The sequence below is a fragment of the Chinchilla lanigera genome, unplaced genomic scaffold, assembly GCF_000276665.1.
Source record: "Chinchilla lanigera isolate Chin_1 unplaced genomic scaffold, ChiLan1.0 scaffold00104, whole genome shotgun sequence".
Taxonomy (NCBI): domain Eukaryota; kingdom Metazoa; phylum Chordata; class Mammalia; order Rodentia; family Chinchillidae; genus Chinchilla; species Chinchilla lanigera.
In genome coordinates, this window is record NW_004955505.1 from 7106921 (window position 1) to 7121117 (window position 14197).

Consider the following 14197-nt stretch of genomic DNA (forward strand, 5'->3'; position numbering starts at 1 on the left):
GCAATGAAAGCAGTCTTAAGAGGGAAATTTATAGCAGTGAATCCTCACATCAGGAAAACAGAACAAGTACAAATGAACAACCTAATGTTGCACCTCAATCTTGCAGAAAAAGAGCAAGTCAAGTCCAAAGCCCATAAAATGGAGGAAGTTATAAAGATCAGAGTAGAAAAATTATATTGGAGACAAAGAAACAATACAAAGAATCAATGAATTGAAGAGTTGTTTCTTTGTAAGAATAAATAAAGTTGATAAACTCTTAGCCAAACTTATATAAAAAAAAGAAAAGATCCAAATTCATGGAATGAGGAATGAAAAGGGTGAAATCACTACAGATCCTGTGGCAATTCAGAAGATCATCAATACCTACTTTGAAAATCTTCACTCTCATAGAATAGAAAACACAGAAGAAAAGGACAGATACCTAGATATATATGAATTACCAAAACTGAATCAAGAAGATGTAGAAATTCTAAATTACCCAATATCAGTCAATGAAATTGAAAAGGTAATTAAAAACTAACCAACAAAGAAAAGCCCAGGTCCTGTTGGATTCACTGCTGAATTGTACAAGAAATTTAGAGAAGATTTAATACCAATAATCCTCAAACACTTTAATGAAATTGAAAGGAAAGCAATACTCCCTAACACATTCCTGAAGGCAGGTATTACCCTGATATGAAAACCAGAGAAAGACCCAACCAAAAAAGAGAGCTACCAGTCAATCTCCTTAATGAACATAGATGCAAAAGTCCTCAATACAATACTAGCAAAAAGAATACAGCAAATTATCACAAAGATTATACACAATGACCAAGTGGGATTCATCACAGGAATGCAGGACTGGTTCAACATATGCAAATCAATAAATGTAATACAGCATATCAACAGAGCCAAAGACCAGAATCACATGATCATCTCAATAGATGTAGAAAAACCTTTTGAAAAAGTCAAACACCTATTCACCATAAAAACCCTACAGAAAATCAGAATAGATGGTCTTCATCTCAATCTGATAAAAGCCATATATGACAAACCAATAGCCAACATCATACTAAATGGACAAAAACTGAGAGGTGTCACTCTATAATCAGGAACAAGACAAGAATGCCCACTATCACCACTCCTATTCCACATAACTAAAGAAACATTAGCCAGAGAAATTAGACAAGATAGAGAAATAAAAGGAAAAATGATGGAAAGGAAGAAGTCAAACTATCATTATTGCAGATGACATACTTTACATAGAAGACTCCAAAAACTCCACTAAAAACTGCTAGATTTAATAACCAAATTCAGTACTATAGCTGGATAGAAAGTCAACACTCAAAAATCATAGCATTCCTGCACACAAACAGCAAACTCACTGAGAGATAAATTAGGGAAACTACATCCTTCACAATAGCATCCAAAAACATGAAATACTTAGGAATCAGTCTAACAAAATAAGTAAAAGATCTTTGCAGTGAAAACTACAGCACTCTGAAAGAGGATATCAGAAAATGGAAAGATATCCCTTGCTCATGGATAGGAAGTACGAACATTGTGAAAATGGCCATACTTCCAAAATTGTTATACAGATTTAATGCAATCCCAATGAAAATACCATTAGCATACCTTACAGAGCTAGAGAAAATATTCCTAAAATTCATTTGGAACCAGAAGAGATCTAGAGTAACAAAGGCAATCTTGGGCAACAAAGGCAAGTCAGGAGGCATCATAATCCCTGATGTGAAATGATACTACAAAGCTACTATGATAAAATCAGCATAGTACTGGCAAAAAAAAAAAAAAAAAAAAAAAGACCTGAGGACCACTGGAACAGATTAGAAGATGCATGCACAACTACAAACATACTCAAGGTCCTTATCTTTGACAAAGGAACCAAACATATTCCTTGGAAGAAAGATAGCCTCTTTACTAAATGGTGCTGGGAAAACTGGCTGTCTATATGCCAAAGATTAAAACTAGATCCATGTCTATCACCATGCACTAAAGTCAAAAATGGATCAAGAATCTGTGTGTGTGTGTGTGTGTACTGGGAATTGAACTCAGGGCCTCATGCTTGCCAGGCAGGCACTATGCCACTAAGCTATATCCCCGGCCCCAGGGATCTAAATATTAAAACAGAAACACTGAAACTACTGGAAGAGAAAATAGGTAGAAATCTTAAAGACATAGGTGTAGGTAGAGAGTTCATGAACAAAACCCAGACTGCATGAGAAATACTTCAAAGAATCAACAACTGAGATCTCATCTTACTACAAAGCTTTTGCACAACACAAGAAATCACCAACAGAGTGAAAAGAACCCATGGAGTGGGAAAATATTTTAGCCCATTGTCCTTCAGATAAAGGACTTCTATCTAGAACATATAAAGAATTGAAAAAAATCAGACCCCCCCAATTGAAAGACCCAATCAAATAATGGGCACCTGAGATGACTATACACTTCTCAGATGAAGAAATATAAATGGCAAATAAGTAATGAAAAAAATGTTCAACATCATTGATTGTTCAAGAGATGCAAATTAAAACAACACTGAGATTTCATCTCACACCAGAAAGAATGGCTATCATCAAGAAATCAACCTATAACTAATGCTGGATGGGCTATGGGGAAAAGGAACTCTTCTCCACTTTTGGTGGCAACCAAAGTTTTGGTAGACTAGTGCAACCACTATGGAAATCAGTATGGAGAGTACTCAGAAAGGTAGGATTAGAGGTTCCATTTGACCCACATGTTCCCCTTCTGGGTATCTTCCCAGAGGAATTAAATACATCATACCACAGCGATATATGTGCTCCCATGTTGATAGCAGCACAATTTGTAATAGTTAAGTCTTGGAAACAACCCAAATGCCCATCAACAGAAGAATGGATTATAAATATGTGGTAGTTTTATACAGTGGAGTACTACTCAGCCATACAGAAGGATAACTTGAGGCTTTTATAGGTAAATGGATGCAACTTGAGACCCTACTCATGAGTGAACTAAATCAGACTCACACGAGTAAACATCATATTGTCTCCCCAGTGTGAGAATTTAAAAGAGTAAATAAGGTCTAAAATGTACAATAGATATTGTAAAATGGGAAGAAATTGTTCAAAAGAAAAAAGCAACTAGGATAGGTAAAAGGGGAAAGTACAGTAGGGAAAAGGGAAAAAGTGCAAGTCACTTATACTATTTGTGTCTCTTAGTTCATTAAAAAGGAAAGTTTGTGCCAATATTGGAGAAATTTTTAATGCCCATATCTTGTACCCTGAGCAACTACTTTAAAGATAACAGCATGTAATGTATATACATTGTTACTTTCCTGTTATTTTATTGAAATTTTGTTTTACCTTTTTTCCATAAAATAATAAAAAAAAAAGCAATAGTTTTTGCATGGAAGAAAATGATTTTTAAAGTTAATCTTAAAACATTTTTGTATGTTATAAAATATATTTTATTCAGTGTTAAATATTATATATTTTTAAATTTTAATGATATGTATGTAACAAGTAGGTTGCCTATAATTAGGAAACAGGTGGAGATGAAAATGCACAGAATGTTAACATTTGGGGCCAAATACATAAATGAGTCTTCATGCAAGAAGTATAAGAGAAACACAGATCAAAGATTCAGAAAAGTTTCATCTTTTTTTTAAAGAAGCAGTGCAGACTTTATGCCCCAAATCACTGACACTAATGCTTCATATAAAAACCAGATAATAAATAAATACCAGATAAAAACAAGCAATTTTATGCTTTAAACTAATTTGTTAGCCAGGCATGGTGGTGTACGCCTGTAATCCCAGCATTTGGGAGGCTGAGACAGAAGGATCATTGCAAGTTCAAAACTAGCCTGGGGTACAAAGTGAGCTCAAGGCCACCCTGAGCTGCATAGCGAGACTCTGTCTGAAAAAGACAAAAAAGAAGAAAAGAAATGTAAAACCATTTCGCCGTTTCCCTAAGGCACTTTCCATTGCAACTCGGTCTGTCTCAGAGACACTATGCCTTTCTATACTCACTTCGTAAGTAAGACTTCTGGATAATCTGCATAAGAAGAGAGGCAATCCCCTTCTTAAACCTCTACAGTGTTCGCTGTAAATTGTACTTATTCCTGGCTAATACACACTCTCAGTGAGTACTGTATCCCATTTATTTTGTAATACATTTTCCCCCCAAATCTTTAGCCTTCCTTTAAACAGAAAGTTTGTAATTGAACTTTACAAAAATACTGGACCTTGAAAAGTGATTAGGGTCAGAATCTAATAGTTTGCAGTTACTGCGTAATTCAATTTTAAAATTTTATTTTATTTTTATTTGCTTTCAAAGTTTTTCAAAAAGGACAAATTTAAAGAATTTAAACCAGTCCACGCACCAATTTTCTGGTGAACCAAGACTGAAGTTTAAAGAACTAAAGAACTGATTGAAAAAAATCTGCGGTCACAAGTTCCTTGAAAACCAGAGAGAAGACCTCACAAAACAATGTCTTGTTCCCAGTGAAATGGATCCTTCCTTTATCTACTGTCAGGCAATGAATTGCTGTTCTGCTTAAGACTCCTGACTCGGATTTCGACTTGTCATTATGTTCCTTAGAGAAAGGTGTCTGCGACTCTTCACCTTCGGAAAAAGAAAAACAGAGGAGAGAATCCACTCTTCAGGAGGCCCAGGGACAGAACTGAAATGACCCCGCAGGCTGGACGAATGGGGGCGAGTCCCTGCTCACGCTGACTCTAAAGAAACGAAACAAAAGAGAAATCAGAATGCAGCCAGGACCAGCCTTGATCTTCTCCCGGGGACTCTCTAGAAAAGCCCCAAGGAAGCGCTCCCTTGGCAGCAGCCCTCGGACCTCCAGACCGTCGCACACGCTGAAGCTGCCGGTGTGCTCGGCCTCTGCCTCGCACGCTTCCCACCGCCGCGATGCGGGTGGCAGCTGTGCTCCTGCTCCTCAGCGCCGGCTGCACGGCCGCCTTGCTCTGCTCGCCCACCGTCTTCTACAGAGACTGCTGGATCCGACGCTTCCCAGGCCTCCTTGTGGACCTGGAGGAGTCACAGAAGCTGGGAGCCCGGTTCTTGAAATACTATTCTGAGACCACTGGACAGAAGTGTAGCAGGAGCTGCTGCCTCAGGAAGGATGGTAAGAAGGAGATGCCGGGGCCAAAGTCAGGGCGCCGCTGAGGAAGGTGGCGGGGAGCCCAAGGGCCGCTGGGGCGCTGTGGGCTGGACGTGAGCAGGTCGCTTACAGGTCTAGGAGTGTCCGGAGTGCTGCAGAACCTTCAGGAAACACAATCCTCTTTTCTTCAGAACATGCTAAATGAAAGCCTTTCCTTCCGAGCTAATGCATATTTTTATAACACAAAATGCTATGTGTATGATTTTTAAAATGTGGGATGTATTGAACAGGATCTTACAATGTTTTGAAAGATATAGAGAGTTATATATAAAGCAGCAGAAAAGTTCTTATTGATCACTTTTTAAAAATTTCCCTAATAAATTCTTTTCTGTAATTTGGATCTGAGTATAACCTTCATCCGTTTAATATGCTCAAGCCCTCAACTAGTAAAGCTTTTCATTGCTGCAGAATTTCACGTCATAATGACCTAAAGATCTATGTTTCAATTTTGCCATGATTTTTAAGACAACTTGGAAAGACACAATAAAAACAACACAGCACTTTAAAGTAGTTCTCTTCGTTGTTTCACACCTTTTTTTTGTTGTTGTTGTTTGTTTGTTTTTCTCTGGTACCAGGAACGGAACTCACGACCTTGCACTTGCCAGGCAGGCGCTTTGCCGCTGAGCTAAATCCCCAGCCCCCACACCTTTTTTAAAATGATTTGATACCAACTTTTTAATCACAGTGCCTCTTATCCAATTACACATTTACAATTTCTTTTTTATTTTAAAGAGAATACAAGAAAAACTACAGAATCTTAAAACAAGATGGTAGGAAATTAACAATGGTTGTTATATTGCATATTATCTTCGAAGTAGTTGCTCAGATTACCAGATATAGGCTGCAAAATTGATCAAACAATTAAGCATTACCTGTTACTTTCAATAAACTAATAGAAATTAGTAGTACAATTATCTTAGCTATCATATAGATATATTTTTCCCCTTCCTTCTTTTCTCTTTTCCCCTAACCCAGTTGTTCTTTCATACTGAGCAGTTTATTTCCCTTTCACAATGTCAGTTGTACCTTTTGAAATTTATTTACTCTTTCATTTTCTTATACTAGGGAGACAATACGATGTTTACACATGTGAGTCTGATTTATTTCACTTATGAGTATAGTCTGTAGTTGCATTCATTTACCTATAAAATTCTCCAGTTTATCTTTCTTTTTAGCTGAATAATACTCCACTGTATAAAAACACCGGATCTTTTTTATCCATTCCTCGGTTGCTGGGCATTTGCCTTATTTCCAAGATTTAGTTATGACAAACTGTGCTGCAATAAACATGGGTGCACATGTATCACTGTGTACGATGTTTTCAGTTCTTCTGGGAAGATAGCAGGGGAATAGCTGGGTCAAATGGGACCTCTAATCCTAGTTTTTTGAGGAATCTTCACCTGATTTCCACAGTAGTTGCACCAGTTTACACTCCCATCACATTTACAGTTTCTGAGGTGAAACTTCAAGCTGCTTGGAGAGAAAACTAAACTGTCAGGGTACCACACTGTGAGGAGCTGACCCAGGCCAAGTGCTCAGTAGTTAATTAGGCAAAAAGACAGAAATTAATTTAATAACAAGGAATCTTTTTGAAAAGACAGTCAATTCAGACTTCCACTTTCCACGTGGCTCTAACTCCTGCAAGTCTTTGCTCAGGTAGGTGTGGGAGGGGCAGTACTTTTTCTGAATTTCCCTATGGTCTGAATTCACCTGATTCTGCACACCAGAGAGGCTATGGTCTATGGATTTTCAGGGCTGCTGTAAACATCTTTAAAAGTTCGTGACCTCTGAGCCTCTATGGCTCCCGGTGGCTTTATTCCTTCACAACAGGAAAGGGCAAGAGAGACATCCCAGTTTTTTCCATGGGAGCCCAAATTTTAAAATGCACAATCCTGCTCCGAGTTGTAACTCTGATATGTACAGAAGGAATTTAAAACATCTTTTAAAATTGTGCTTTATATCCCTGGTGTAGTGGTGGATGCCTGTAATCCCAGCACTAAGAAGCCAGAGCAGGAAGACCATGAGTTCAAGGCCAGCATAGGCTACATGGTGAAAGCCTTTTACAAAGCAAAACAAAGTGCTCTTTACAGTATCAACTACTTTCGTATCATAAAATCAAATACCTTAAATTTATTTAAAAAAAATTTACTTTAAAATTTTATAGCATAGCCCTCAGAAACTATATTTGTAATCTTAATATGTTAGCAATCCTTTTTTGTTGTTGTTGTTGTGTTATTTTTGTATTTGAAATTGATCCTCTGAGCTATATTCCAGCCATTTTTGTTTTGTTTTGAGATCTCATTAAATTGTCCAGCCAGTCCAGCCTCAAACTTGCAATTCTCCTGCCTCAGCCTCCTGAGTTGCTGGGATTACAAGTGAGGACCACTACACCTGATAGCACTGTATTATTAATTAACTTTTGTCCTATTCTTTCTCCTCCTGGAAAAACTTAATATTTTTTGAGACAGGGTCTCACTATGTAATTCAAGCTGCCCTTGAACTCATGGTGATCCTCCTGCCTCAGCCTCCAAAGGGCTGGGATTATGGGAACATTCCATCATGCCAGGCCTTCCTTCTGGAAAAATTAAGCATGCAGAAATATGAGGTTGCACTAGAATGAATGTGGAGATGTAGCTCCCCACTGTCACCCTGACACCAGCATAGGACAGCTTGTGAAGCCCCAGTTCCACAGCCACTGGCCCATGTGCATGGATCTGGTAATTACTCGATTCCTGTCTAATCTTATTTTATGAAAGAACCTGATACCTTTGGCCTATGGATACATTGCATGGTTCTGACTGCAAGCTGCAGGAGTAAGATTATGTTGTGTTTTAGGGAGCATAGATTGAAGATTTGCATCAACAAATTTGACCTCAGATACTCCAAAAACAGCAACATGCTTTAAAGGAGCAAATCTGCCTGAAAAAGAGATAGCACGAGCCAGTCCTATGTGTTCCCCACACTAGAATTCCAGGGCGACATCCTGGTGTAGTGGCTATATCCCAGCCAGTTTTGTTTTGTTTTGACTGGTAAAATCTGTCTTATCCACCTCCTTCAGTGACCCTGGGCTGACGTTCTGTGGGGTGTTGCTTTGCACACAGAGTCGGTGTACATTGTATAGGGGAACTGGGCTTCTCCCTGTAAACTTTAAAATTTTATAGTGTAGCCCTCAGAAACTATATTTATAACCTGTAATATATTAGCCATGCTTTTTGTTGTTGTTGTTGTGTTATTTGTGTATTTGTCACTACACTCTTTGGCCTTTCCATTATTCCCTTTTATTTCATTACAACACCTGCCCTCCATTTTCCTATATCTTCTGGTGGCTTCCAGAGCTGTAGCATTCTGAGAGGGCATTGCATGAGAAATCTGAGGTATACACTGCCAAAGTTTTCTTTAGTCAATTTTTCATGAATGTAAAATACTAGTAACAGAAAATGATTCCATGTATGCTTTGTGGAAAGGAATGTGTGAAAATTATTCAGAGAAAATCAGTAACTGCTTTCTTTTCCTTTTCCCCTTCCTTTCCAGTACTGAGGATTAAACCCAGGGAGCACTGAGTTGTACCCCCAGCCCTTTTAAATTTTATTTTGAGGTAAAGTCTCATTAAATTGTTCAGGCTGGCCTTAAACTTATGATCCTCCTGATCAGCCTCCTGAGTGCTGGGATTATGGGCATGTGACAGCTCCCGGCAGATGTTTTTTGTTTAAAAAAGTAATTTCTTATATTCAGTTACTAGAGTTTATAATGTTCCATGAAATGTCTACACACATCCCTGTACGTTAGTGTAGATCCAGTGTTCCTGAAGGAAATGTAGTTTGCTCAGTGCTCATCAGACTGGTGGAACTGGAGGTCACCTCAGGTGTTCTGTGCCTCTTTCCTTTCCAGTGTCCTGTAACTTGGCTGTCTTCTTCCATGACCCTATTCATGACAATGTCAACTGCCTCCACATCCACTGCCCAACTCTAGAGAGTTGCATACTGGAGCCTGGAACCAGTGCCATTTTGTACAACATAACAGAGGGTAAGATGATGTACCCCGGGCTTCTGAGGATGTTGGTAGTACTCTCGTAGAGGAGATAACCTAGAAACTGGCTTGAAATATTCCTGTTTGTATCCCTCAGAGCTCTTCCAGTGACTTCTGTTGGGAACTGGTTTGGACATCCAAGCCAAAACAGTGGAGAGAAATTCCCTTTAGTGTGGCACATTTGGCAGTGATGAATTCATTCCAGATGACAGCAAGTCAGATGCAACTGAATAAGAGCTTAAGCACTGAATTTTATGAGCACTCAGCAAAAGCCAAAGTAGGCATTTCTACTGCAGCAGCCGAGGGTGTCATCACAAAATAAAGAAAATGCTAAGTGACAGTTTTGATGTCTGTGCACAGTTCATTCACAGATTCTACCACAGTGGAAGTCAAGGATCAGTACAGTTAGCCTGGACATACATCAGCGTCTCACTGGTCCCAAGATAGCCAGTGTGTTTTATTATAGAAAAAAATACAGCTTTAAGTGATTTTTGCTCATGTACACAAGTCTTAGAATGAAAATTTGTGAGCATAAAAAGTAGACTTGCCACCAAGCACAGGAGATAAATTTCTTTATTTATTTGTGTTCATTGAATATATAACATTCTAGGTTGGACTTGACATTGCGGAACATTGCAGCTACATCTGTGCAGCTATGTTCTTTATGCTCTTGTTGATGTGACATCTCATAATTAGTATCAAACGGAAATACAAAAATGTGGGATAGTGCCTCAGTGCAAAAGCAAATGCAAGCTTACAGGGGCAAACCAAGGCAGAAAGGAAATGGATGTTGGCTTGCTTTCCCAGAGAGATAAAGACTGATGGTTTGTTTGCTAACAGGGGTCATTGGAAAGCTGTTCAGAGTTTTTCTTCCTCAAAACAAAGCTGTTCTGTGGCTTGTCTAAAGTCGAAGGAAAAGAGTTAGTATACAAGAAGATAGAAAATATCAAACTTGCGAGATGAGACAGAAGGATTTAGAGTTGGAGGCCAACCAGGGCTACACTAGTGAGGCTTTGTCTCAAAAAAATAAAAACAAATAAATAAGACATGGGCTGGGGATTTAGCTCAGTGGCACAGTGCCTGCCTGGCAAGCGCAAGGTCTTGAGTTTAATTCCCGGTACCGGAAAAACAAACAAACAAACAAATAAATAAATAAGACAAAAATATGAGAAAATACTAAAACAAAGCAGGACCCTCAGGGACTGGAAAAGGATGAGGTTTAAGGCTTTGTTCTAGATTGAACAGTTTTCCTTTTCAGGCTTATTTATTCAACTTTGTTTTAAAATGTTGTACCATATCTTACATGGTGACTGCTTATATAGCTCTCATACTAACTTTCAGGATGGTTTTGCAGAAGCCCTGGCACACACAGTTGTCTTCTCCTTGGGTGGAGTCCAAGTTATTCACAGCAGAAAGTATCCTAAGAAGTTAAGATAAATTCAAATGTAGCCAGTATCCATCTATCTTTTTCTTTCTTTCTTTCTTTCTTTTCTTTCTTTCTTTCTTTATTTTTTTCTTTCCTTCTTTCTTTCTTTCTTCTTTCTTTCTTTCTTTCTTTCTTTTCTTTTCTTTCTCTTTTTCTTTTTCTTTCTTTTCTTCTTTCTTTTTTTCTTTCTTTTTTCTTTCTGTTTCTTGCTTTCCTTCCTTTTTTCTTTATCTTTTTCTCTGTTTCTTCCTTTCTTTCTGTAGTTTCTACATGTTTCTAAGTCTTTCAGAAGCTTGCAGTGGTAGAACTTGAATTTAGTTAAATAACTCTTAGTGGCAAAACTCAATATTTCTCCAAACTGTGCGTGAGGTTTTTCCTTTGAAATTAAAAATAAAATGAATGCTATCTTATTTGTCTTTCAGGTATAGATCCAGATTTGCTGGTTTTTGGACAATCACGTCCTATGTATCTACATACTCGTTCTTCATCTGATAGGTGGGACAGACTCAGGATTCTAAAAGCTATGAGTTTATATGATACACAACAAGCTACCAAAATAAACCATGTACTGCCCACAGTAGAGGCTCCATCATCAACTACACCTCAAGATTTGGTTGAAAACAGAAACAATACAATTTCTCTGAAGGAACTCACCACAGATTTGGGGACAAGGTTCATTTCCCTGAATGACTCCATTACCACCAAGGCAAATATGGTGTTACCAAGTGCTAACTTCATCAGTAGCCCATTTAACAAGACTATTTCTCCTTTTATTGTGCCCACAGACACAAAACATCCTCATATGCAGGTTCCACCCCAACCTAATAGTAGCAAACAATTACTGAACAAAACCAAGGAGTACAACAGTGGAAACCACACATCTGAGAATGATAATGAGTCATCGGATGGGGCATCTGTGACTTCCAAGACCTGGCTGGCTTTTGTGGCCTTATGTATCTCCCTCATCTTTCTTTGCTGTTGTGTTCTTTGCTATTCAAGGCAACAGGGCCAGTATAAATTAGGACAGAAAACCAGGATCCAGGCAGAGTAAAAAAATGTAATATGCTGAAGGTGAACTCTTAAAAATTGTAGTGCGATTATAAGTTTTTAAGGGTTTCATTTTCAGTTTTCTGTAAGACAATGGAAGTTTGGTTTAAAAATATGGGATGCCTGTTCCTACCAATCTTACAGAAGCCAATGCTTAACATAACGGCTTTCTTGGCTATTTCTATTGTTATCATGTTCCCTTTGCCAAGGTTCCAGAAGTCAGAGCCTGTAGGTGTTATTGAGCACCATGTGAATCACAATTGAGCTGTGTTAACTGATTGTATCCATACAGCTCTCTGGGTTAGGTGTATTACAGACAGTTAGGTTACATAGAAATATTATAGCATCAAAGATGGCTAGGCCTGAATGAATCAGTGCAGAAAATAACACAGTACAATTGTGAGTGGAGGTGCATTTGTTGAAGGCCTGGTCTCAAGACAAAGATGGAATTGTTACACCTACATATTTCTCCGAGGGATAAACAATAATAATGGATATCCTAAATAGGCATCAGTCACCTAAATAGGGGACCAAAACTTCTTTGATCCATCTCTTCCAGGAAAGATCCTTGTTCTTGCCCTGTACACTTGCTATGTGATATGCTTCCCCACTGAATCAATATTTTTGTGATCTTATTGGTGGCCCACAGTTTTGTCCCACCTTGTATCCACCTTGTGATTTTGCATCGACCTCATGATTTTGCTCTACACAACTTCCTTTGAAAAGTGGGCACGTGGGGAATCTACTTTTCAGGTCCCCTCTTGTCTCTCTTAGGCAGGAGCGGTCTTTCCCTCAATAAATATTTTCTACTCTTAACCTCCTTTGTTTCTCAGAATTCATTCTTCAGTTTTGGGGAACATGAACTCAGTATATCAGAAATCTAGCAGGTTGGGAGTTATAATATTTCCCTTATATCATTTGGAGATCTTATATCATTCCTATAACAGGTGTACTATTACTATTGCATGATATCAAACTGTTATGCTTCTTATTCCTGCCATTTACAGATCAGGAAACAGGTAAAGAGGGGGTAAGCATCTTGTCTGAAGTCACACAAGTAGTGAAGCCAGGACCTGAATGTAGATGATTTAGTTCAAAAGCCCATGTTCAAAACTACTGTTAGACTAAGAGCCTCTGCTTTTCCAGTAAACATGAAAAAGATGCCAGGAAGACAACATTATAATATAATCAGGTATGCCTCCCAGTCAAGGTCCCATTATTGTCATATGGAGTAATCATTTAGTGGTTTGGGCAAAAAAGCACTATCACAATTACTAAATCATAAACAAATGCTTTCTGCTTTTTATGTTCAATTGATTAAGCTTTCCCAATCCCATTCCTCTTATTTTCTAAAGCAGAGGGGTATTTCAATTAATCATGTACTGAGCTCTTTGAGATTTTTGTGTTGATTTCTTTAAAATAAAACTTGGGAGATCTTGTTTACTTCCTTCACTTGTACACAGTTTTCTCAGATGTAAAAACTATCTCCAGGTATTTCAACTGTGTCCCAATCTTACACCAGACTTATCCTCTAAATCATATGCTGAAGCCTTTTAAATATAGAATACTATATTTCAAGTCTGTAATGATCTCAAATTTTAGGTCCTTCACCTCACTTCTGAAAGATAGTAAACATAAAGAATACACTAAGGAAAATCCTGTTACAAGATTAATAAAATACTATGGTTTTCTCAGATGTTAAATCAAACTGTCCAGTGGCTTAAAAGATGTTTCTTTCCCTAAGTATTGATACTAGGTAGAAAAGAGGTTAGCTGCTGGGGATATAGCTGAGCGGCACAAGTGCCTGACTGGCAGGCGCAAGATCCTGAGTTCGATTCCAGTACCAAAAACAGAAAAAAGGAAAGAGGTTAGCTATTTTTTAATATAAAATATATGTACAAAATCATTGTCAGTAGACTATAAATCACAAATAAAAACCTGGGGGTCTTTGGACCGGCGACTCACTCCCGGCCTCGTGGTTCCCCGGAAGGAGGGCTTCGGGCGCACAGGGAGCCGTGGGTGGGGAGCGCCAGCCTTCTGGCTGGCTAGCTTCCTGCCTGCTGGCTCCCGGAGGGTGGGCCCCCGGCACACGGGGAGCCTCGGTCGGGGAGCGCTGGTTTTTTGGGTTTTTGGACCGGCGACTCACTCCCGGCCTCGTGGTTCCCCAGAAGGAGGGCTTCCGGCACACAGGAAGCTGCGGGTGGGGAGCGCCAGCCTTCTGGCTGGCTAGCTTCCTGCCTGCTGGCTCCCAGAGGGTAGGCCCCTGGCGCACGGGGAGCCTTGGGTGGGGAGCGCCGGTCTTTTGGGGTCTTCGGACCGGCAACTCACTCCCGGCCTCGTGGTTCCCCGGAAGGAGGGCTTCTGGCACACAGGGAGCTGCGGGTGGGGAGCGCCAGCCTTCTGGCTGGCTAGCGTCCTGCCTGCTGGCTCCCAGAGGGTGGGCCCCCAGCACACGGGGAGCCTTGGGCGGGGAGCGCCGGTCTTTTGGGGTCTTCGGACCGGCGACTCACTCCCGGCCTCGTGGTTCCCCGGAAGGAGGGC

The 14197-nt window shown here is 39.5% G+C and overlaps 1 protein-coding gene across 2 annotated transcripts in view; it reads left to right on the forward strand.

The window, feature by feature from the left end:
• Positions 1 to 12514, forward strand: part of Mansc4 (MANSC domain containing 4) — a 41625-nt gene extending 29111 nt beyond the window's left edge. The window contains exons 3-5 of one of the 2 annotated variants that reach the window (XM_005407155.2): positions 4317 to 5121; positions 9046 to 9180; positions 11032 to 12514. In XM_005407155.2, the coding sequence (XP_005407212.1) occupies positions 4905 to 5121; positions 9046 to 9180; positions 11032 to 11660 (981 nt within the window). In that variant the 5' untranslated portion in view covers positions 4317 to 4904 and the 3' untranslated portion in view covers positions 11661 to 12514. The remainder of the gene's footprint in view (positions 1 to 4316; positions 5122 to 9045; positions 9181 to 11031) is intronic. The other variant, XM_005407156.2, reaches the window with a different exon arrangement.
• Positions 12515 to 14197: the final 1683 nt, after the last annotated feature.